General features: G+C 52.4%; 1 protein-coding gene across 1 annotated transcript in view; it reads left to right on the plus strand.

Annotated features, from left to right (window-relative positions):
• Positions 1 to 22510, plus strand: part of LOC132590952 (phosphatidylinositol 3,4,5-trisphosphate 5-phosphatase 2-like) — a 145273-nt gene that overhangs the window by 94160 nt on the left and 28603 nt on the right. The window contains 5 exon segments of the mRNA XM_060263863.1: positions 4515 to 4665; positions 6506 to 6626; positions 11920 to 12060; positions 14152 to 14242; positions 16686 to 16775. Of these exon segments, the coding sequence (XP_060119846.1) occupies positions 4515 to 4665; positions 6506 to 6626; positions 11920 to 12060; positions 14152 to 14242; positions 16686 to 16775 (594 nt within the window).

A 22510-nucleotide genomic window follows, 5' to 3' on the forward strand; every position in this document is an offset into this window, starting at 1 on the left:
TATCTTCATCTACCTCACAGGGTGTCTGTTGTGGGGGAGTAAGGGAAAGGAGATTGTGAGCCGCTCTGAGACTCTTCGGAGTGGAGGGCGGGATATAAATCCAATATCTTCATCTACCTCACAGGGTGTCTGTTGTGGGGGAGTAAGGGAAAGGAGATTGTGAGCCACTCTGAGACTCTTCGGAGTGGAGGGCGGGATATAAATCCAATATCTTCATCTACCTCACAGGGTGTCTGTTGTGGGGGAGGAAGGGAAAGGGGATTGTGAGCCGCTCTGAGACTCTTTGGAGTGGAGGGCGGGATATAAATCCAATATCTTCATCTACCTCACAGGATGTCTGTTGTGGGCGAGGAAGGGAGAGGAGATTGTGAGCCGCTCTGAGACTCTTCGGAGTGGAGGGCGGGATATAAATCCAATATCTTCATCTACCTCACAGGATGTCTGTTGTGGGCGAGGAAGGGAGAGGAGATTGTGAGCCGCTCTGAGACTCTTTGGAGTGGAGGGCAGGATATAAATCCAATATTTTCATCTTCCAATATCTTCTTCAACAGGCTTCCTCGATGGGAGGTAGTGGGCTCTCCTTCGTTGGAGGTTTTGAAGCAGAGGCTAGATGGCCATCTGACACCAATGAAGATCCTGTGAATGAGGCAGATCAAGGGAAGGAGGGGCAGGAAGGGTTGAAGCAAGGTTTAGTTCTCATGGCCCTTTCTTACATGCCCAGGGAAATTCTGATTGGGCTCAGGCTGGAAAACTGGGCTAAAACCAATGAAATGAATTTTAACAGGGATAAATGTAAAGTTCTGCATTTCGGAAGGAAAAATCTAATGCATGGCTACAGGATGGGGGAGACCTGTCTTAGCAGTAGTATGAGCGAAAAGAATCTTGGGGTCTTAGTGGATCATACGCTGAACATGTGTGATGCGGTGGCTAAAAAGACAAGTGCACTTTTGGGCTGTATCAACAGAAGTCTCGTGTCCAGATCACGTGATGTGATGGTATCGCTTTGCTCTGCTCTGGTAAAACCTCCCCTGGAGTCTTGTGTTCAGTTTGGGGCACCACATTTGAAAAAGGCTATAGACACGCTGGAACGGGTCCAGAGGAGGGCGATGAAGATGGTGAGGGGTCTGGAGACCAAGTCCTATGAGGAAAGGCTGAAGGAGCTGGGCATGTTTAGCCTGGAGAGGAGGCGGCTGAGATAGGATAACCATCTTCAAGTTCTTGAAGGGCTGTCCTATAGAGGATGGGGTGGAATTGTTTTCTGTGGCCCCAGAAGGTAGGACCAGAACCAGTGGGTTAAAATTAAATCAAAAGTATTTCCGGCTCAACATGAGGAAGAACTTCCTGACCGTTAGAGCAATTCCTCAGTGGAACAGGCTTCCTCGGGAGGTGGTGGGCTCTCCTTCCTTGGAGGATTTTCAACAGAGGCTAGATGGCCATATGACAGCAAGGAGGATTCTGTGAATTTAGGGGGAAGTGTTTATCAGTTTCCTGCATTGTGCAGGGGATTGGACTAGATGACCCTGGAGGTCCCTTCCAACTCTAGGAATGTATGATTCTAGGTAGCAGTCTTTCTCCAGACCAGATTGGCCTAGGGATTCTGGAGGCTTGTGCCATCTTCTGGGAGTGGATCAGGGGCCACTGGGGATGTTTGTGTGTGGCGAGGATGCTTCTGGTGTTCTCATGAATACAGAGAAATACATGCAAGGCCAACAGGTGCCCAGATGGGGCTTGCGGTCAGAGCATAGATTAATGCTGCTGGCTTTGAACGCCCGAGCAGCTGGGCAACAGGTGCAAAGGGAGAGACTTCCTGGCTCTTCTCTAGCTTGCACATGTGGGAGAAGGGGGAGGGGAGTCTTTGCAACAGGAGGCACTGAGGCCTGGGACTGTATCAGCCTTTTGACTTTTGGGGCCTCATTGGCAGCTCCAGCGCTGGACGTGACTCTGCATCGTAGAAGCGTGGAGGTACAGACTGGAAGTGCACCTTTCTAGTTTTCTGCCCCTGCTTTTGCCCTGCTCTGGGCATCTTGTAAAGGGTCCCTAGGATGTGCAAGGGGGTTGGACTAGATGACCCTGGGAGGTCCCTTCCAACTCTATAATTCAGGGCTTTTTTTGGTAGTAGGAACTCCTTTGCATATTAGGCCACACCCCTCTTATGTAGCCAATCTTCCAAGAGCTTACAGGGCTCTTTGTACAGGGCCTACCGTAAGCTCTTGGAGAATTGGCTACAACAGGGTGTCTGGCCTAGTTTGCAAAGGAGTGCCTGCTACACAAAAAACCCTGCTGTGATTCTGTGTGTTTCACATTGCACGCTTGTTACGATTGGCCCTAAATCTTAAACCTGTTGTTTTTGTGGGCCCTAAGCTGTGACTTTTTCAGCAAATAATTATGTTTCGGACGTACAGGACCCCACTTTAAGTAGGAGTCTAAGTAAATTAATAGTTGGTAGTGGGACTTAAATGATGCATCTCGTTAGCATATAGCAGGGGTGGCCAACGGTAGCTCTCCAGATGTTCTTTGCCTACATCTTCCGTCAGCCCCAGCCATTGGCCATACTGGCTGGGGCTGATGGGAGTTGTAGGCAAAAAAACATCTGGAGAGCTACCATGGGCCACCCCTGGCGTATAGAATCCTAGAGTTGGAAGGGACCTCCAGGGTCATCTAGTCCAACCCCCTGCACTGTGCAGGAAACCCACAAACCCCTCCCCCTAAATTCACAGGATATACTTTGCACATGCCCAGTCGTTTGGTTATTTTGGGAGGAACAAATGATTCATATCAATGTTGTAGTAGACTACTCATTGATCTTTGAGGATGCTTAGAGAAACGGCCCATGCTTCCCAATGCTTGTTTGCTCGCCAAGTCCCCCTAGTGCTGAGCAAATTTCATTGGCCTTCAGGTGGGGACTGGTAAGGATGGAAGATTATCCCTCCTGGATCAGACCAGGGAGGGTCCATCTGCTCCAGCCTCCTGTCTCACACAGTGGCCAGTCAGTTCCTCTCGAGGGCCAACAACATGGCAGAGAGGCTGAGGCCTTTCCCTGAGAAGAGCCACAAAAGAGCTCTGCTGGGTCAGACCAGGGAGGGTCCTTCTAGTCCAGCCTCCTGTCTCAGACAATGGCCAGCCGGTTCCTCTGGAGGGCCAACAACAGGGCAGAGAGGCTGAGGCCTTCCCCTGAGAAGAACCTCAGAAGAGCCCTGCTGGGTCAGACCAGGGAGGGTCCATCTAGTCCAGCCTCCTGTCTCAGACAATGGCCAGCCGGTTCCTCTGGAGGGCCAACAACAGGGCAGAGAGGCTGAGGCCTTCCCCTGAGAAGAACCTCAGAAGAGCTCTGCTGGGTCAGACCAGGGAGGGTCCATCTAGTCCAGCCTCCTGTCTCACACAGTGGCCACCCAGTTCCTCTGGAGGGCCAACAACAGGGCAGAGAGGCTGAGGCCTTCCCCTGAGAAGAACCTCAGAAGAGCTCTGCTGGGTCAGACCATGGAGGGTCCATCTAGTCCAGCCTCCTGTCTCACACAGTGGCCACCCAGTTCCTCTGGAGGGCCAACAACAGGGCAGAGAGGCTGAGGCCTTCCCCTGAGAAGAACCTCAGAAGAGCTCTGCTGGGTCAGACCATGGAGGGTCCATCTAGTCCACCCTCCTGTCTCAGACAATGGCCAGTCAGTTCCTCTGGAGGGCCAACAACAGGGCGGAGAGGCCGAGGCCTTCCCCTGAGAAGAACCTCAGAAGAGCCCTGCTGGATCAGACCAGTGAGGGTCCCTCTAGTCCAGCCTTCTGTCTCATACAATGGCCAGAAAGTCCCTCTGGAGGGCCAACAACAGGGCGGAGAGGCCGAGGCCTTCCCCTGAGAAGAACATCAGAAGAGCCCTGCTGGGTCAGACCAGGGAGGGTCCATCCAGTCCAGCCTCCTGTCTCACACAGGGGCCAGCCAGTTCCTCTGGAGGGCAAACAACAGGGCAGAGAGGCTGAGGCCTTCCCCTGAGGAGAACCTCAGAAGAGCTCTGCTGGGTCAGACCAGTGAGGGTCCATCTAGTCCAGCCTCCTGTCTCACACAGTGTCCAGCCGGTTCCTCTGGAGGGCCAACGGTAGGGCAGAGAGGTCGTGGCCTTCATAATAACATCAGAAGAGCCCTGCTGGATCAGACCAGGGAGGGTCCATCTAGTCCAGCCTCCTGTCTCACACAGTGGCCAACCAGTTCCTCTGGAGGGCCAACAGCAGGGCAGAGAGGCCGAGGCCTTCTCTCGATTTTGCCGCCTCTCAGTACAGGGATTCAGAAATTGAGAAAACCTTTTTACATCCCATGCAGCTTGTCTGTAAACATTGTGCAGGTTCAAAGTCCCCCGACTGCTTTGCAAAGCTTGTACTGACACCAATCTGGAGTCCTCCCCCCCCCCCCGCCTTTCCTTATTCCTTACAGTTGCTAGGCTGTCGGCCTCTCTTAATTTCCCCCTCCGCAGTGTCCCCGGAGTCCTGGAATCTCTCTTGCGCCTGCTGAAGGCTCCCTTTCTTCTCCACAGACGTCTCAGGGGGTCCAGGTGCGCCGCTTCAAGACCTTAAGCGACCTCATTGCCTTATACCTGCAGCCGAACCAGGGCCTCGTCTGCACCCTCCTCTTCCCTGTGGAGCGGGAGAAGGAGAAGGAGTACGTGGAAGACAGGGACTATTCAGGTATGAGCATCCCAAGGACTTGCCGTCTTGCCCACAGACTGACCCTTTGAAAGCTGATCGCAGACATAAAGCAGGACAGGCACTATCGAGGGGGGTTCATGTCCATATTCTGGGCTGGGTGGATTGTCGGTGGGTGTCAGGGGCAGGAGGGGATGGGAAAGAACCTCAGTGGCTCAGTGGCAGAGCCTCTGCTTGGCATGCAGAAGGTCCCAGGTTCAATCCCCGGCATCTCCAGTTAAAGGACCAGGCAGGAGGGGATGGGAAAGAACCTCAGTGGCTCAGTGGCAGAGCCTCTGCTTGGCATGCAGAAGGTCCCAGGTTCAATCCCCGGCTTCTCCAGTTAAAGGGACCAGGCAGGAGGGGATGGGAAAGAACCTCAGTGGCTCAGTGGCAGAGCCTCTGCTTGGCATGCAGAAGGTCCCAGGTTCAATCCCCGGCTTCTCCAGTTAAAGGGACCAGGCAGGAGGGGATGGGAAAGAACCTCAGTGGCTCAGTGGCAGAGCATCTGCCTGGCATGCAAAAGGTCCCGGATTCAATCCCTGGCATCTCCAGTTAAAGGGACAAGGCAGGAGGTGATGGGAAAGAACCTCAGTGGCTCAGTGGCAGAGCCTCTGCTTGGCATGCAGAAGGTCCCAGGTTCAATCCCCGGCATCTCCAGTTAAAGGGACCAGGCAGGAGGTGATGGGAAAGAACCTCAGTGGCTCAGTGGGAGAGCCTCTGCTTGGCATGCAGAAGGTCCCAGGTTCAATCCCTGGCATCTCCAGTTAAAGGGACCAGGCAGGAGGTGATGGGACAGAACCTCAGTGGCAGACATCTGCTTGACATGCAGAAGGTCCCAGGTTCAATCCCCGGCATCTCCAGTTAAAGGGACCGGGCAGCAGGTGACGTGAAGGACCTCGCTGCCTGAGACCCTGGAGAGCGGTTGCCAGTCTGAGCAGACAAGACTGACCTGGATAGACCAAGGGCCTGGTTCAGACGGCAGCTTCCCGTGTTCACTTACGCACTTGCAAGGGGCTGTGGCTTAGTGGCAGAGCATCTGCCTGGCATGCAAAAGGTCCCGGGTTCAATCCCCGGCATCTCCAGTTCAGAGGACCAGGGTATGAGTGATGTGAAAGACCTCTCTGCCTGAAACCCTGGAGAGAAGCTGCCAGTCTGAGCAGACAATACTGATGTTTAGGGACTGAGGGTCTGATTCAGTCGAAGGCAGCTTCATGCGTGTGACCCATCAAGACCTTCTCCCTCTATTCTAGTTATGGGGCGGAAGCTTAGCCCTTCCCCAGGGCTTCATTTTGGCTAGCCAAGTCACAAAGGCCTGGTTCTGGCACTTACTGCCCTCTCTGGTCTCCTGAAGCAAAATTCTTTTTTTCCAAGGAGAAGACGCAGAGCATGTACAGAGAGCTTTTGCCTCGCCACAGCCAAACAAGTGGGCATCTCTGCCTTTGGAGGAGCAAGGCCTGTTGAGGCAGCACGTCTGCCTTTGGGGTGGAGGGGACAGGACCCCCAATACCTCTGATTTGGAGAATGAAACACAGCGGAGCCTGAAGGGAAATTTTGTGTGAGAGCCCCATCACATTCTGGCCACCCTGAGTTGCATGGGGGGAGAACGGCAGAGAGTGGGGGTGGGCAGATTTCTGTATGGCAGGGGTGGCCAAGGGTAGCTCTCCAGATGTTTTTTTGCCTGCAACTCCCGTCAGCTGATGGGAGTTGTAGGCAAAAAACATCTGGAGAACTACCCTTGGCCACCCCTACTGTATGGGCAAAATGGAGGGATCTACCTGGTAGGTAGAACTGTGCATCTGGAAGGTGGTTACAACTGATGCCTCCTCCCTTTTTCTTTTAGACGGGGAAGATGAGAAGCCCCCGTTGCCTCCCCGCTGTGGATCCACCAGCATTTCTTTTGGCAGCGCCACCGCTGGCGGGGCTAGCAACACCCCTGCGGTGCAGGACGGAATCCTTGAAAGGTAATCAGCAAACGTCCTGAGGCCTTCTGTCGCAGCCTGTTGTATTTAATTATTTCAATACGTCCCACCTCTCTCCTTGATTCTCATCTCCATTTTATTATATGATCACCATTTTCAAGTACATGAAGGGCTGTCATATAGAGGATGGGGTGGAATTGTTTTCTGTGGGTCCGGAAGGGAGGGCCAGAAGCAGTGGGTTGAAATAAAATCCAAAGACTTTTTGGCTCAACATTGGAAGAACTTCCTGACCATGAGAGCGGTTCCTCAGTGGAACAGGCTTCCTTTTTGGGAGGTGGTGGGCTCTCCTTCCTTGGAGGTTTTAAACAGAGGCTAGACGGCCATCTGACAGCAATGCTGATTTTGTGAACTTTGGCAGATCATGAGAAGGAGGGCAGGAAGGGTTGCATCAGTGCTTAGTTCTTGTGGCCCTTTCTTACACGCCCAGGGAAATGCTGATTGCCACTTGGGGGTTAGGAAGCAATTTTCTCCTGGCCAATTTGGCCAGGGATCCCTTATGACAGGCTTTAAGGCTCCCCCTCGTGGCAGACTTTAAGGCTCCCCCTCACGACAGCCTTTAAGGCTCCCCCTCATGGCAGACTTTAAGGCTCCCCGTCATGGCAGTCTTTAAGCCGCCCCCTCACAGCAGTCTTTAAGCCGCCCCCTTACGGCAGTCTTTAAGGCTCCCCATCACGGCAGACTTTAAGACTCCCCCTCACAGCAGTCTTTAAGGCTCCCCCTCACGGCAGTCTTTAAAGCTCCCCCTCACGGCAGTCTTTAAAGCTCCCCCTCACGGCAGTCTTTAAAGCTCCCCCTCACGCCAGTCTTTAAAGCTCCCCCTCACGGCAGTCTTTAAAGCTCCCCCTCACGGCAGTCTTTAAAGCTCCCCCTCACGCCAGTCTTTAAAGCTCCCCCTCACGGCAGTCTTTAAAGCTCCCCCTCACGGCAGTCTTTAAAGCTCCCCCTCACAGCAGTCTTTAAGCCGCCCCCTTACGGCAGTCTTTAAAACTCCCCCTCACAGCAGTCTTTAAAGCTCCCCCTCACAGCAGTCTTTAAAGCTCCCCCTCACGGCAGTCTTTAAAGCTCCCCCTCACGGCAGTCTTTAAAGCTCCCCCTCACGGCAGTCTTTAAAGCTCCCCCTCACAGCAGTCTTTAAGCCGCCCCCTTACGGCAGTCTTTAAAGCTCCCCCTCACGGCAGTCTTTAAAGCTCCCCCTCACGGCAGTCTTTAAGCCGCCCCCTCACGGCAGTCTTTAAAGCTCCCCCTCACAGCAGTCTTTAAAGCTCCCCCTCACAGCAGTCTTTAAGCCGCCCCCTTACGGCAGTCTTTAAAGCTCCCCCTCACGGCAGTCTTTAAAGCTCCCCCTCACGGCAGTCTTTAAAGCTCCCCCTCACAGCAGTCTTTAAAGCTCCCCCTCACAGCAGTCTTTAAAGCTCCCCCTCACGGCAGTCTTTAAAGCTCCCCCTCACGGCAGTCTTTAAAGCTCCCCCTCACGGCAGTCTTTAAAGCTCCCCCTCACAGCAGTCTTTAAAGCTCCCCCTCACGGCAGTCTTTAAAGCTCCGCCTCACGGCAGTCTTTAAAGCTCCCCCTCACGGCAGTCTTTAAAGCTCCCCCTCACGGCAGTCTTTAAAGCTCCCCCTCACGGCAGTCTTTAAAGCTCCCCCTCACGGCAGTCTTTAAAGCTCCCCCTCACAGCAGTCTTTAAAGCTCCCCCTCACAGCAGTCTTTAAAGCTCCCCCTCACGGCAGTCTTTAAGGCTTCCCCTCACGGCAGTCTTTAAGGCTCCCCCTCACGGCAGTCTTTAAGGCTGCCCCTCACGGCAGTCTTTAAGGCTGCCCCTCACGGCAGTCTTTAAGGCTGCCCCTCATGGCAGTCTTTAAGGCTGCCCCTCACGGCAGTCTTTAAGGCTCCCCCTCACGGCAGTCTTTAAGGCTCCCCCTCACGGCAGTCTTTAAGGCTGCCCCTCACGGCAGTCTTTAAGGCTGCCCCTCATGGCAGACTTTAGGGCTCCCCCTCATGGTAGTCTTTAAGGTTCCCCCTTATGGTAGTCTTTAAGGCTCCCCCTTATGGTAGTCTTTAAGGCTCCCCCTCATGGCAGACTTTAGGGCTGCTCCTCACGGCAGTCTTTAAGGCTCCCCCTCATGGCAGACTTTAAGGCTCCCCCTCATGGCAGACTTTAAGGCTCCCCCTCACAACAGCCTTTAAGGCTCCCCCTCATGGCAGTCTTTAAGCCGCCCCCTCACGGCAGTCTTTAAGCCGCCCCCTTACGGCAGTCTTTAAGGCTCCCCATCACGGCAGACTTTAAGACTCCCCCTCACAGCAGTCTTTAAAGCTCCCCCTCACGGCAGTCTTTAAGGATCCCCCTCACGGCAGTCTTTAAAACTCCCCCTCACGGCAGTCTTTAAAGCTCCCCCTCACGGCAGACTTTAAGACTCCCCCTCATGGCAGACTTTAAGGCTCCCCCTCATGGCAGACTTTAAGGCTCCCCCTCACAGCAGACTTTAAGGCTCCCCCTCATTGCAGACTTTAAGGCTCCCCCTCATGGCAGTCTTTAAGGCTAGATGAACCCTTGTCATGGATGCTTTATGTTGATTCTGCCTTGAGCAGGGGTGAGACTAGGTGGCCTTGATGGCCCCTTCCAACTTTTTGACCGATTTTGCACTAGGTTTGTTCCGGGTGGAGAGCCCTTTTGCCCTGGCGCTTCTCTCCGTTTTCGCAGAAGCTGCCCCAGAGCTGTGAGTTGGTGTGCCGTTTCTCTGCAGCAAGCAGAAACCGCTTGTAAGAAGATCTCGCTTGCTGCGGAAAAGCGGCGGGCTAGCTCGCACCTCCAGTGCGGCTTGTGCGAAAACGGAGAGAAGCGCCAAGGGCAAAGGAGCTCTCCACCCGGAACAAGCCTCGTGCGAAATCGGTCTTTGATTCTGTGACTGCCATGTCCGCAAGGAAGACGGGCTCAGCTCCAAAGAGCAGAAATGTAAATTTCAGTGACGTGTGTCTTGGGGATGGGGTGTGGAAGGGTGGACTGGGGGAGATAAGAGGGCAGAAGGGGCCACAGGACGTACAAAGGCATTACTCGTGTCTTGGGTTTAAGTTTTGCTCGGCGTAAAGACTAAGGGAGAAAATAAATAATACTTTGCAATATGTCAGATGTGAAGCTTGATTCAAACCCATGCAGTGAGCTCGGAGCCAGTTTGGTGTAGTGCGGACACTTATCCGAGACAGCCGGGTTTGATTCCCCACTCTTCCACTTGCAGCTGCTGGAATGGCCTTGGGTAAGCCATAGCTCTCTTATCTGGGAGAACCGGGTTTGATTCCCCACTCCACCACTTGCAGCTGCTGGAATGGCCTTGGGTCAGCCGTAGCTCTCTTATCTGGGAGAACCGGGTTTGATTCCCCACTCCTCCACTTGCACCTGCTGGAATGGCCTTGGGACAGCCATAGCTCTCTTATCTGGGAGAAACGGGTTTGATTCCCCACTCCTCCACTTGCACCTGCTGGAATGGCCTTGGGTCAGCCATAGCTCTCTTATCTGGGAGAACCGGGTTTGATTCCCCACTCCTCCACTTGCATCTGCTGGAATGGCCTTGGGTCAGCCAGAGCTCTCTTATCTGGGAGAAGCAAGTTTGGTTCCCCACTCCTCCACTTGCAGCTGCTGGAATGGCCTTGGGTCAGCCATGGCTCTCTTATTTGGGAGAACCAGGTTTGATTCCCCACTCCTCCACTTGCAGCTGCTGGACTGGCCTTGGGTCAGCCATAGCTCTCTTATCTGGGAGAACCAGGTTGGATTCCCCAATCCTCCACTTGCAGCTGCTGGAATGGCCTTGGGTCAGCCATAGCTCTCTTATCTGGGAGAACCGTGTTTGATTCCCCCCTCCTCCACTTGCAGCTGCTGGAATGGCCTTGGGTCAGCCATAGCTCTCTTATCTGGGAGAACCGTGTTTGATTCCCCCCTCCTCCACTTGCAGCTGCTGGAATGGCCTTGGGTCAGCCATAGCTCTCTTATCTGGGAGAACCGGGTTTGATTCCCCCCTCCTCCACTTGCAGCTGCTGGAATGGCCTTGGGTCAGCCATAGCTCTCTTATCTGGGAGAACTAGGTGTGATTCCCCTCTCCTCCACTTGCAGCTGCTGGAATGGCCTTGGGTCAGCCATAGCTCTCTTATCTGGGAGAACTAGGTGTGATTCCCCCCTCCTCCACTTGCAGCTACTGGAATGGCCTTGGGTCAGCCAGAGCTCTCTTATCTGGGAGAACCAGGTTTGATTCCCCCCTCCTCCACTTGCAGCTGCTGGACTGGCCTTGGGTCAGCCAGAGCTCTCTTATCTGGGAGAACCGGGTTTGATTCCCCCCTCCTCCACTTGCAGCTGCTGGAATGGCCTTGGGTCAGCCATAGCTCTCTTATCTGGGAGAACCGGGTTTGATTCCCCTCTCCTCCACTTGCAGCTGCTGGAATGGCCTTGGGTCAGCCATAGCTCTCTTATCTGGGAGAACTAGGTGTGATTCCCCCCTCCTCCACTTGCAGCTACTGGAATGGCCTTGGGTCAGCCAGAGCTCTCTTATCTGGGAGAACCAGGTTTGATTCCCCCCTCCTCCACTTGCAGCTGCTGGACTGGCCTTGGGTCAGCCAGAGCTCTCTTATCTGGGAGAACCGGGTTTGATTCCCCCCTCCTCCACTTGCAGCTGCTGGAATGGCCTTGGGTCAGCCATAGCTCTCTTATCTGGGAGAACCGGGTTTGATTCCCCTCTCCTCCTCTTGCAGCTGCTGGAATGGTCTTGGGTCAGCCATAACTCTGGCAGAGGTTGTCCTTGAAAGGGCAGCTTCTGGGAGAGCCCTCTGAGCTCCACGCACCTCACAGGGTGTCTGTTGTGGGGGGAGAAGATATAGGAGATTGTGAGCCGCTCTGAGTCTCTGATCCAGGGAGAAGGGGTCTGCAGTCTTCTTCTTCTTCCATTTGCAGCTGCTGGAATGGCCTTTGGTCACCCATAGCTCTTGCCTAGCTGTCCTTGAAAGGACAGCTTCACTGAGAGCTCTCTCAGCCCCACCCACCTCACAGGGTGTCTGCTGTGGGGGAGGAAGACAAAGGAGATTGTGAGCTGCTCTTAGTCTCTGATTCAGAGACAAGGGCGGGGTATAAATCTGCAGTCTTCTTTTTCTTCTTCATTTGCAGATACCGACCTCAGTGTTTGGATTTTTGCTCCAAGGGGGCTAGCAGCTCAGTCTCTCCTGGGTGGGTGGGGGTTCCTAAGGGGAAGGCCTCCTCCTCTCGCACGCCTTGTCCACCCATGCACCTTTCCCTTCCAGCACCACCAACGGCCTCAGCACCGTTTCCCACGAATACCTGAAAGGGAGCTACTCCCTGGATCTGGAGGTGGTCAGAGCCGGAGCCAGCAGCCTGCCCCACCTCAACAAGACGCTCGTGGCCTCCTGCAAGCGGCTCCACAGGTAAGCAAAGGAGGGGGAGGGGCAGTCCTCCCCCCTGGGTCCGCCCACGAAGTCAGCCTCACCTGTTCTGGGTCCTCAGCCTCCTCAGCTCTCAGCCACTTCATGGTGCCCCTGTAAGATTTCCAATGCCTGAGATAAACAGAGGACTTTTGCCATTTTCTGCCTCTGCAGAGCAACCCTGGACTCCTTTGGTAGTAAGAACATAAGAGAAGCCCTGTTGGATCAGGGAAATGGCCCCTCCAGTCCAACATTCTGTGTCACATAAGAACATAAGAGAAGCCATGTTGAATCAGGCCAATGGCCCTTCAGTCCAACACTCTGTGTCACATAAGAGAAACCCTGTTGGATCAGGCCAGTGGCCCCTTCAGTCTAACACTCTGTGTCACATAAGAGAAACCCTGTTGGATCAGGCCAGTGGCCCCTCGAGTCCAACACTCTGTGTCACATAAGAGAAACCCTGTTGGATCAGGCCAGAAGCCCCTCCAGTCCAACACTCTGTGTCACAGAAGAACATAAGAGAAGCCCTGTTGGATCAGGCCAATGGCCCCTCCAGTCCAACACTCTGTGTCACATAAGAACATAAGAGAAGCCCTGTTGGATCAGGCCAATGGCCCATCCAGTCCAACACTCTGTGTCACATAAGAACATAAGAGAAGCCATGTTGGATCAGGCCAGTGGCCCATCCAGTCCAACACTCTGTGTCACATAAGAACATAAGAGAAGCCATGTTGGATCAGGCCAGTGGCCCATCCAGTCCAACACTCCGTGTCACATAAGAACATAAGAGAAGCCATGTTGGATCAGGCCAATAGCCCATCCAGTCCAATACTTTGTGTCACATTAGAAAATAAGAGAAGCCCTGTTGGATCAGGCCAATGGCCCATCCAGTCCAACACTCTGTGTCACATTAGAACATAAGAGAAGCCCTGTTGGATCCGGCCAATGGCCCATCCAGTCCAACACTCTGTGTCACACAGTGGCCAAAAAACCCAGGTGCCATCAGGTCCACCAGTGGGACCAGGATACTAGAAGCCCTCCCACTGTGACTCCCCCAAGCACCAAGAATACAGAGCATCTCTGTTCCAGATATAACATAAAAGAAGCCCTGTTGGATCAGGCCAATGGCCCATCCAGTCCAACACTCTGTGGCACATAAGAACATAAGAGAAGCCCTGTTGGATCAGGCCAATGGCCCATCCAGTCCAACACTCTGTGTCACACAGTGGCCAAAAAAAACCCAGGTGCCATCAGGTCCACCAGTGGGGCCAGGATACTAGAAGCCCTCCCACTGTGACCCCCCCAAGCACCAAGAATACAGAGCATCCCTGCCCCAGACATAAGAACATAAGAGAAGCCCCGTTGGATCAGGCCAATGGCCCATCCAGTCCAACACTCTGTCACACAGCAGCCAAAAAACTCCAGGTGCCATCAGGTCCACCAGTGGGGCCAGGATACTAGAAGCCCTCCACTGTGACCCCCCCCCCAAGCACCAAGAATACATAGCATCACTACCCCAGACATAAGAACATAAGAGAAGCCCCGTTGGATCAGGCCAATGGCCCATCCAGTCCAACACTCTGGGGCCAAAAAACCCCAGGTGCAATCAGGAGGTCCATTGGTGGGGCCAGGACACTAGAAGCCCTCCCACTGTTGTCCCCCCCCCAACACCTGGAATACAGAGCATCACTGCCCCAGACAGAGATTTCCAACAATAAGCTGTGGGTAATAGCCACTGATGGACCTCTACTCCAGATGTTGATCCAATCCCCTCTTGAAGCTGTCTATACTTGTAGCTGCCACCCCCACCTCCTGTTGCAGTAAATTCCATGTTTTAATCACCTTTTGGGTGAAGAAGTCTCTCATTCCAGTACTAATCTCCTTCGCTCTTGAGCCTTCCATTGGTCTCCATGAATTCATTTTTATCCAAGTAGTAACCAGTCTCCATCCTAGTTACAGTTGGAGGTTTTTCCCCCATTTCTTTGAAGCCTTTCTGCCATTCCAAACATTGGCTTGCCCTTAAGAGAAATCCACTGAAATGTTCACCCTAAAGAAGAAAACGTTGTGTCTGAACTCTGGTTTTTATCTTTCCAGTGAGGTGGACAAAGTCTTGTCTGGCTTGGAGATCCTCTGCAAGGTGTTTGACCAGCAGAGCTCTTCCATGGTCTCCCGCATCTTGCAGCAGGTGAGCATCATCAGCGGAAGCGTAGAAGGCAGCAGACGCTATTCACGGGCTCAGGCCAACCCTACTAGAAAACGCTGAGCCAGCCTGAGGAAGCCTGTTCCGCTGAGGAACTGCTCTAACGGTCAGGAAATTCTTCCTAATGTTGCGACGGAAACTCTTTTGATTTCATTTCAACCCATTGAACATAAGAACATAAGAGAAGCCATGTTGGATCAGGCCAATGGCCCATCCAGTCCAACACTCTGTGTCACACAGTGGCTAAAATTTTTATATATATATATATACACACACACACACACACACACACTGTGGCTGATAGCCACTGATGGACCTCTGCTCCATATTTTTATCCAATCCCCTCTTGAAGCTGGCTATGCTTGTAGCCGCCACCACCTCCTGTGGCAGTGAATTCCACATGTTAATCACCCTTTGGGTGAAGAAGGACTTCCTTTTATCCATTTTAACCTGACTGCTCAGCAATTTCATCGAATGCCCACGACTTCTTGTATTGTGAGAAAGGGAGGAAAGGACTTCTTTCTCTACTTTCTCCATCCCATGCATAATCTTGTAAAGCTCTATCATGTCACCCCGCAGTTGACGTTTCTCCAAGCTAAAGAGCCCCAAGCGTTTCAACCTTTCTTCATAGGGAAAGTGTTCCAACCCTTTTATCATTCTGGTTGCCCTTTTCTGGACTTTTTCCAATGCTATAATATCCTTTTTGAGGTGCGGTGACCAAAATTGTACACAGTATTCCAATTGAGACCGCACCATTGGTTCTGGTCCTACCTTCTGGGGCCACAGAAAACAATTCCACCCCATCCTCTATAGCAGGGGTGTCCAGCGGTAGCTCTCCAGATGTTTTTTGCATACAACTCCCATCAGTCCCAGCCAGCATGGCCAATGATTGGGACTGATGGTCAGCCAGAGCTCTCTTATCTGGGAGAACCGGGTTTGATTCCCCACTCTTCCACTTGCAGCTGCTGGAATGGCCTTGGGTCAGCCATAGCTTTCTTATCTGGGAGAACTGGGTTTGATTCCCCACTCCTCCACTTGCAGCTGCTGGAATGGCCTTGGGTCAGCCAGAGCTCTCTTATCTGCGAGAATTGGGTTTGATTCCCCACTCCTCCACTTGCACCTGCTGGAATGGCCTTGCATCAGCCAGAGCTCTCTTATCTGGGAGAACCGGGTTTGATTCCCCCCTCCTCCACTTGCACCTGCTGGAATGGCCTTGGGTCAGCCAGAGCTCTCTTATCTGGGACACCGGGTTTGATTCCCCACTCCTCCCCTTGCAGCTGCTGGAATGGCCTTGGGTCAGCCAGAGCTCTCTTATCGGGGAGAACTGGGTTTGATTCCCCATTCCTCCACTTGCAGCTGCTGGAATGGCCTGGGGTCAGCCAGAGCTCTTTTATCTGGGAGAACCGGGTTTGATTCCCCACTCCTCCACTTGCAGCTGTTGGAATGGCCTTGGGTCAGCCATAGCTCTCTTATCTGGGAGAACCAGGTTTGATTCCCCACTCCTCCACTTGCAGCTGCTGGAATGGCCTTGGGTCAGCCAGAGCTCTCTTATCTGGGAGAACCGGATTTGATTCCCCACTCCTCCACTTGCAGCTGCTGGAATGGCTTTGGGTCAGCCATAGCACTTACAGGAGTTGTCCTTGAAAGGGCAGCTTGTGGGAAAGTTCTCTCAGCCTGACCCACCTCACAGGGTGTCTGTTGTGGGGGAGGAAGGGAAAGGAGATTGTGAGCCGCTCTGAGATTCAGAGTATAGGGTGGGCTGAGAGCTGATAGGATCACCATCTTCAAGCGCTTGAAGGGCTGTCATATAAAGCAGGGGTGGCCAACGGTAGCTCTCCAGATGTTTTTTTGCCTACAACTCCCATCAGCCCCAACCAGCATGGCCATTGACTGGGGCTGATGGGAATTGTAGGCAAAAAACATTTGGAGAGCTACCGTTGGCCATCCCTGATATAACGGATGATGTGGAATTGTTTTTTTTCTGGCCCCAGAAGATAGGACCAGAACCAGTGGGTTGAAATTAAATCAAAAGTGTTTCCGGCTCAACATTAGGAAGAACTTCCTGACCGTTAGAGCGATTCCTCAGTGGAACAGGCTTCCTCGGGAGGTGGTGGGCTCTCCTTCCTTGGAGGTTTTTAAGCAGAGGCTAGATGGTCACCTGACAGCGATGAAGATCCTGTGAATTTAGGGGGAGGTGTTTGTGGGTTTCCTGCATTGTGCAGGAGGTTGGACTAGATGACCCTGGAAGTCCCTTCCAACTCTAGGATTCTATATAAATCCTTCTTCTTCTTCTGGGTGCCCCGCCCATTCCTGTTGGCTTTGGTCTTGGCATTAACCTGCCAGGTGCTCCAGACATCTGCGCCTGTGCCGTGTCCTGGGGCTGCTCAGGGAGGCTCTCTGTTTCTCAAGTCCTCTTTGTGGTTTCCAGACAGCTGGCCAGACGGGGGAGCAGGAACTGGAGAGCCTTGTGCTGAAGCTGTCCGTCTTGAAGGACCTTCTGTCCAGCATCGAGAAGAAGGTGAGTGGAGCAACCTCTTCCTTAAAGCCTTGGGCCTCACCGCAGGTGTCTCTAGGGCGGCCTGGATGAGGCCATTCTGGGAGGGCAGCCATGTTGGTCTGCGGTACTGGAGAGCCAGTTTGGTGTAGTGGTTAAGTGCGCGGACTCTTATCTGGGAGAACCGGGTTTGGTTCCCCACTCCTCCCCTTGCACCTGCTGGAATGGTCTTGGGTCAGCCAGCGTTCTCACAGAGCTGTCCTTGAAAGGGCAGGTTCTGTCAGAGCTCTCTCAGCCCCACCCACCTCATAGGGTGTCTGTTGTGGGGGAGGAAGGGAAAGGAGATTGTGAGCCGCTCTGAGCCTCTGTCCTTGAAAGAGCAGCTTCTGGGAGAGCTCTCTCAGCCCCACCCACCTCACAGGGTGTCTGTTGTGGGGGAGGAAGGGAAAGGAGGTTGTGAGCCACTCTGAGACTCTGTCCTTGAAAGGGCAGCTTCTGTGAGAACCCTCTCAGCCCCACCCACCTCCTAGGGTGTCTGTTGTGGGGGAGGAAGGTAAAGGAGATTGTAGGCCGCTCTGAGCCTCTGTCCTTAAAGGGCAGCTTCTGGGAGAGCTCTCTCAGCCCCACCCACCTCACAGGGTGTCTGTCGTGGGGGAGGAAGGGAAAGGAGATTGTGAGCCACTCTGAGACTCTGTCCTTGAAAGGGCAGCTTCTGTGAGAGCCCTCTCCAGCCCCACCCACCTCACAGGGTGTCTGTTGTGGGGAGGAAGGGAAAGGAGATTGTGAGCCGCTCTGAGACTCTGTCCTTGAAAGGGCAGCTTCTGTGAAAGCCCTCTCCAGCCCCACCCACCTCACAGGGTGTCTGTTGTGGGGAGGAAGGGAAAGGAGATTGTGAGCCGCTCTGAGACTCTGTCCTTGAAAGGGCAGCTTCTGTGAGAGCCCTCTCCAGCCCCACCCACCTCACAGGGTGTCTGTTGTGGGGGTGGAAGGGAAAGGAGATTGTGAGCCGCTCTGAGGCTCTTCGGAGTGGAGGGCAGGGTATAAATCCAATGTCATCATCAGTAGAAGAGTCCAGGACCACATTAGAGAGACCAACCGGATGTTTGGCGTAGAAGCTCTCGAGAGTCAAAGCTCTCTTCATCAGAGAGATGTAGGAATGGAGGCACCTGACTTCTTATATAGCCCAGTCAGACAATGGAGAGGGATGTAGCAAGGAATTCAGGCAGGACGCAAAAGATGCATTTTGCATTGTACCTCTGCACCTCAACTCCCTTCTTGGCAAAACCCCTCCTGCCTTCTAACCGGGGCATCATCATCATCATCATCATCATCTGGAAGTGTGTGTGGAATAGCCAGGAGATCCTAAGGTTGTCTGGCAGCCAGAAATTCTAGCTCTTTTAGCATTTTGTACCACTAGGTGGTGAGCTAGACTTTTTTTTTTTTTGCAAGAGCCATTTCAGAGGTGGTTTGCTATTGCCAGCCTCTGCATTGCGGCCCTGGTATTCCTTGGAGGTTGCTCTTCTGAATACTTGCCAAGACGGACACTGCTTAGCTTCTGAGATCTGATGAGATCGGGCCAGCCTGGGTTATCCAGGTCACGGCTCATAAAGACTCCGGGATCGCTGTTCCTTCTTGTATCTGATGAAGAGAATTTTGGAACTGGCCCCCTAAAAATCATGCTGGTCTTTTAAAATCCTACCACTATGTTTACGTTTAATTTGATTTATACCCCGCCCTCCCCGCGGGCTCAGGGCGGCTTACATCAGATCATAGTATACTAGGATCGCTATCATAAAATCGATAAAACCATTAAACTATATAAATTAAAAAACAATCGACAGTTGGTGCTAACAAATTAGACGTTACTCATATATATTCTCAGGACGACGGTTGTTTCAGAATTCTCCTACGGTCAACTGAAGGCTTGCTGGAAGAGAACGGTCTTACAGGCCTTGCGGAACTGAGCGAAGTCCCGCGAGGCCCTAACCTCTTCCGGCAGTTGATTCCACCAGGCGGGGGCTGCCACTGAAAAGGCCCGATTCCTGGTGGTCAACAATCTCGCCTCCTTCAGCCTAGGGATCACTAGGAGATCTTGAGATCCAGAGTATGTTGAGATACTAGACTCTGTGGGTGCAGCAGCAACCTTTCTGGGGACGGGGCCCCAATTTGGAGCAGGATCTTGGGGGTGAGGGAATGTTGTAGTATCTCCCTCCAATTCTGTGATCTGAAATTACCTCAGAAAGTAATTCCGGGGCAGATGCATGAATACTCATATCACAGCGAATAGTGTCTTTCTGAGGTTTATTTTTACTCTGGAAACAGAAGGAGGGAGAGCTTAGACTTCTTTACCCTTGTGGTCTTGATCAAAATTGGACCCTTGTGTATCTGATGATTGTATTATTCAAGGCTTTTTTGTGACAAACTCCTTTGGAGAGCCAGTTTGGTCTAGTGCTTAAGTGTGCAGTCTCTTATCTGGGAGAACCGGGTTCGATTCCCCAATCCTCCACTTGCAGCTGCTGGAATGGCCTTGGGTCAGCCATAGCTCTCACAGAGCTGTCCTTGAAAGGGCAGCTTCTGGGGGAGCTCTCTCAGCCCCACCTACCTCACAGGGTGTCTGTTGTGTGTGTTGTGGGGGAGGTAAGGGAGATTGTGACCGCTCTGAGACTCTCAGAGTATACGGCAGAATAAAAATCCAATATCTTCTTCTTTGCATATTATGCCACACACCCCTGATGTAGCCAATCCCCCAAGAGCTTACAGGGCTCTTATTACAGGACCTACTGTAAGCTCTTGGAGGATTGGCTACATCAAAAGGGTGTGGCCTAATACGCAAAGGAGGTCCTGCTTCAAAAAAAGCCCCTGGTATTATTATTTTTTTAAGCGGGAGCTCTGGACCCAAAATTCTCAGCATTGCACCTGGCTTGGCCTGCACTGAGGATGTCATGGGGCTCACGAATTTAAACAAATTTCCATGGGCTGTATTGGAGAGGGGTGGGGTACCTCGAGAGCACAGTGACCTGGTGGGATGTTGTCCTTATCTGGGGTTGCCAAGTCCAATTCAAGAAATCTCTGGGGACTTTGGGGGTGGAGCCAGGAGACATTGGAGGTGGAGCCAGGAGACTTTGGGGTGGAGCCAGGAGACATTGGAGGTGGAGCCAGGAGACTTTGGGGGTGGAGCCAGGAGACATTGGAGGTGGAGCCAGGAGACTTTGGGGTGGAGCCAGGAGACATTGGAGGTGGAGCCAGGAGACTTTGGGGGTGGAGCCAGGAACCAGGAGACATTGGAGGTGGAGCCAGGAGACTTTGGGGGTGGAGCCAGGAGACATTGGAGGTGGAGCCAGGAGACTTTGGGGTGGAGCCAGGAGACATTGGAGGTGGAGCCAGGAGACTTTGGGGGTGGAGCCAGGAACCAGGAGACATTGGAGGTGGAGCCAGGAGACTTTGGGGGTGGAGCCAGGAGACATTGGAGGTGGAGCCAGGAGACTTTGGGGTGGAGCCAGGAGACATTGGAGGTGGAGCCAGGAGACTTTGGGGGTGGAGCCAGGAACCAGGAGACATTGGAGGTGGAGCCAGGAGACTTTGGGGGTGGAGCCAGGAGACATTGGAGGTGGAGCCAGGAGGCTTTGGGGGTGGAGCCAGGAGGCTTTTGGGGGTGGAGCCAGGAGACATTGGGGGTGGAGCCAGGAGACTTTGGGGGTGGAGCCAGGAGACATTGGAGGTGGAGCCAGGAGACTTTGGGGGTGGAGCCAGGAGACATTGGAGGTGGAGCCAGGAGCAAGGTTGTGACAAGCATAATGGAACTCCAAAGGGAGTTCTAGCCATCAAATTTAAAGGGACAGAACACCTTTTAAATGCCTTCCTTCCGCTGGAAATAATGGATAGGGGCACCTTCTTTTGGGGCTCATAGATTTGGACCCCCTGGTCCAATCTTTTTGAAACTTGGCGGGTATTTTGGGGAGAGGCACTGGATGCTATGCTGAAAATCTGGTGCCTCTACTTCAAAATATAGTCCTTCCATGGCTCCAGGTACCCGTGTATCCGTTCTCCATTATACTGTATAGGAATTGGTCTCCAAAGGGAATAATGAAGTGCCCAGCAGACATTTCCCTCCCCCCCCTTGCTTTCTGATGACCCTGAAGTGGGGGGAGGGCCTCCAAACCGGGGGATCCCCTGCCCCCACATGGGGATTGCAAACCAAGAGACAACGTGTTCTTTGAATACTTTAAGATTAGTCAAAGATCTCTTAAAGAAAATTTACAAACTTATTTATCATTTTTATAGAATGCATTTGCTTGGAAACTAATCCACACTCTCAATGGAGCATTTAAAGTTTTTTAACAAGCAGATCAGAAAAAAATATTACTAACAAAGACAAACTAACAATTAATAAATCAATATAAAGTTAGAGAGTCCATCGCATAGGAGTCCATAAAGACGTGCTACTCAAGCGTAGCAATGTTGACACGCAGACCTCTCTGTGAAAAAACAAGATGAATGTTGAAAGAATTTTTGAAATGTTTTGAAGAGTGGATTGAATTGCTGAAGAGAATAGAATCATAGAGTTGGAAGGGACCTCCAGGGTCATCTAGTCCAACCCCCTGCACAATGCAGGAAACTAACAAACACCTCCCCCCTAAATTCACAGGGTCTTCATTGCTGTCAGATGGCCACCTGGCCTCTGCTTAAAAACCTCCAAGGAAGGAGAATCATAGAGTTGGAAGGGACCTCCAGGGTCATCTAGTCCAACCCCCTGCACAATGCAGGAAACTAACAAACACCTCCCCCCTAAATTCACAGGGTCTTCATTGCTGTCAGATGGCCATCTAGCCTCTGCTTAAAAACCTCCAAGGAAGGAGGATCATAGAATCATTAAGTACTATTGATAACACGATTCCCAGGTAAAATTTCGTGTTTCAATTCAGAACTTCGTCTGATCAATATACTTCCATCATCTGGAACCAATGCTCAGAAGTAATTTGCACGCAGTGAGTCAGTTTCTTACAGCAGCATTAGCGGTTCTTGATTTGCTTGTTAAAAAACATTAAGTGCTCCATTGAGAGTTGGATTAGTTGCCAAGTCAATGCATTCTATAAAAATGATAAATAAGTTTGTAAATTTTCTTTAAGAGATCTTTGACTAATCTTATAGTATTCAAAGAACACGTCGTCTCTTGGTTTGCAACCTTCTAGTGTTCTTCCCTTTTGGCTTACCCACCTTGGAATTGGGAGCCCTTTTCTTATCCTACACCAAATTTGGGATGAAATTCCGGCTGTCTGAATGTGAAGGTTCTTACTTTCTATCCCTTTCTATTCCCTGTCTCCTATTCCCTGAAACCAATAAAACTTTTAAACTTAAAAAAAGAGAGAATCCGGCTGTCCAGCATCATCAGAATGGGTTCTGCCTGCTCCCTTTCTTGCCCAAAGCTGAAAGGGGCCTCTGCCCCTGTTCTTACGGGGTCCCAAGACAGAGCCTCCCTCTCCCCCTTTCCTCCTCCTCCTCCAAGTGGGGGAGGGGGAATCTGAGCCGTTTTATGTGCTTCTGAACTTTCACCATCCAGCAGTACAAGATTGTGGTTTAAAACAAAACGGCAATTTGGGGGGAGAAATAAATTGCAGCGTTGCCGACGAAAATACTTTTTCTTTTTCCCCCTGCGATGTGATTTCCAGGGGGAGGGGGAGAGCAGAGGTTTTTTTGTAGTGGGGGAGCAAGGCTTGGTGGGGAAGGCCGGTCTTCCAGCACCCGCTCTGCCAGCCGCCTGG

Source organism: Heteronotia binoei, unplaced genomic scaffold (assembly GCF_032191835.1).
Source record: "Heteronotia binoei isolate CCM8104 ecotype False Entrance Well unplaced genomic scaffold, APGP_CSIRO_Hbin_v1 ptg001265l, whole genome shotgun sequence".
NCBI lineage: Eukaryota > Metazoa > Chordata > Lepidosauria > Squamata > Gekkonidae > Heteronotia > Heteronotia binoei.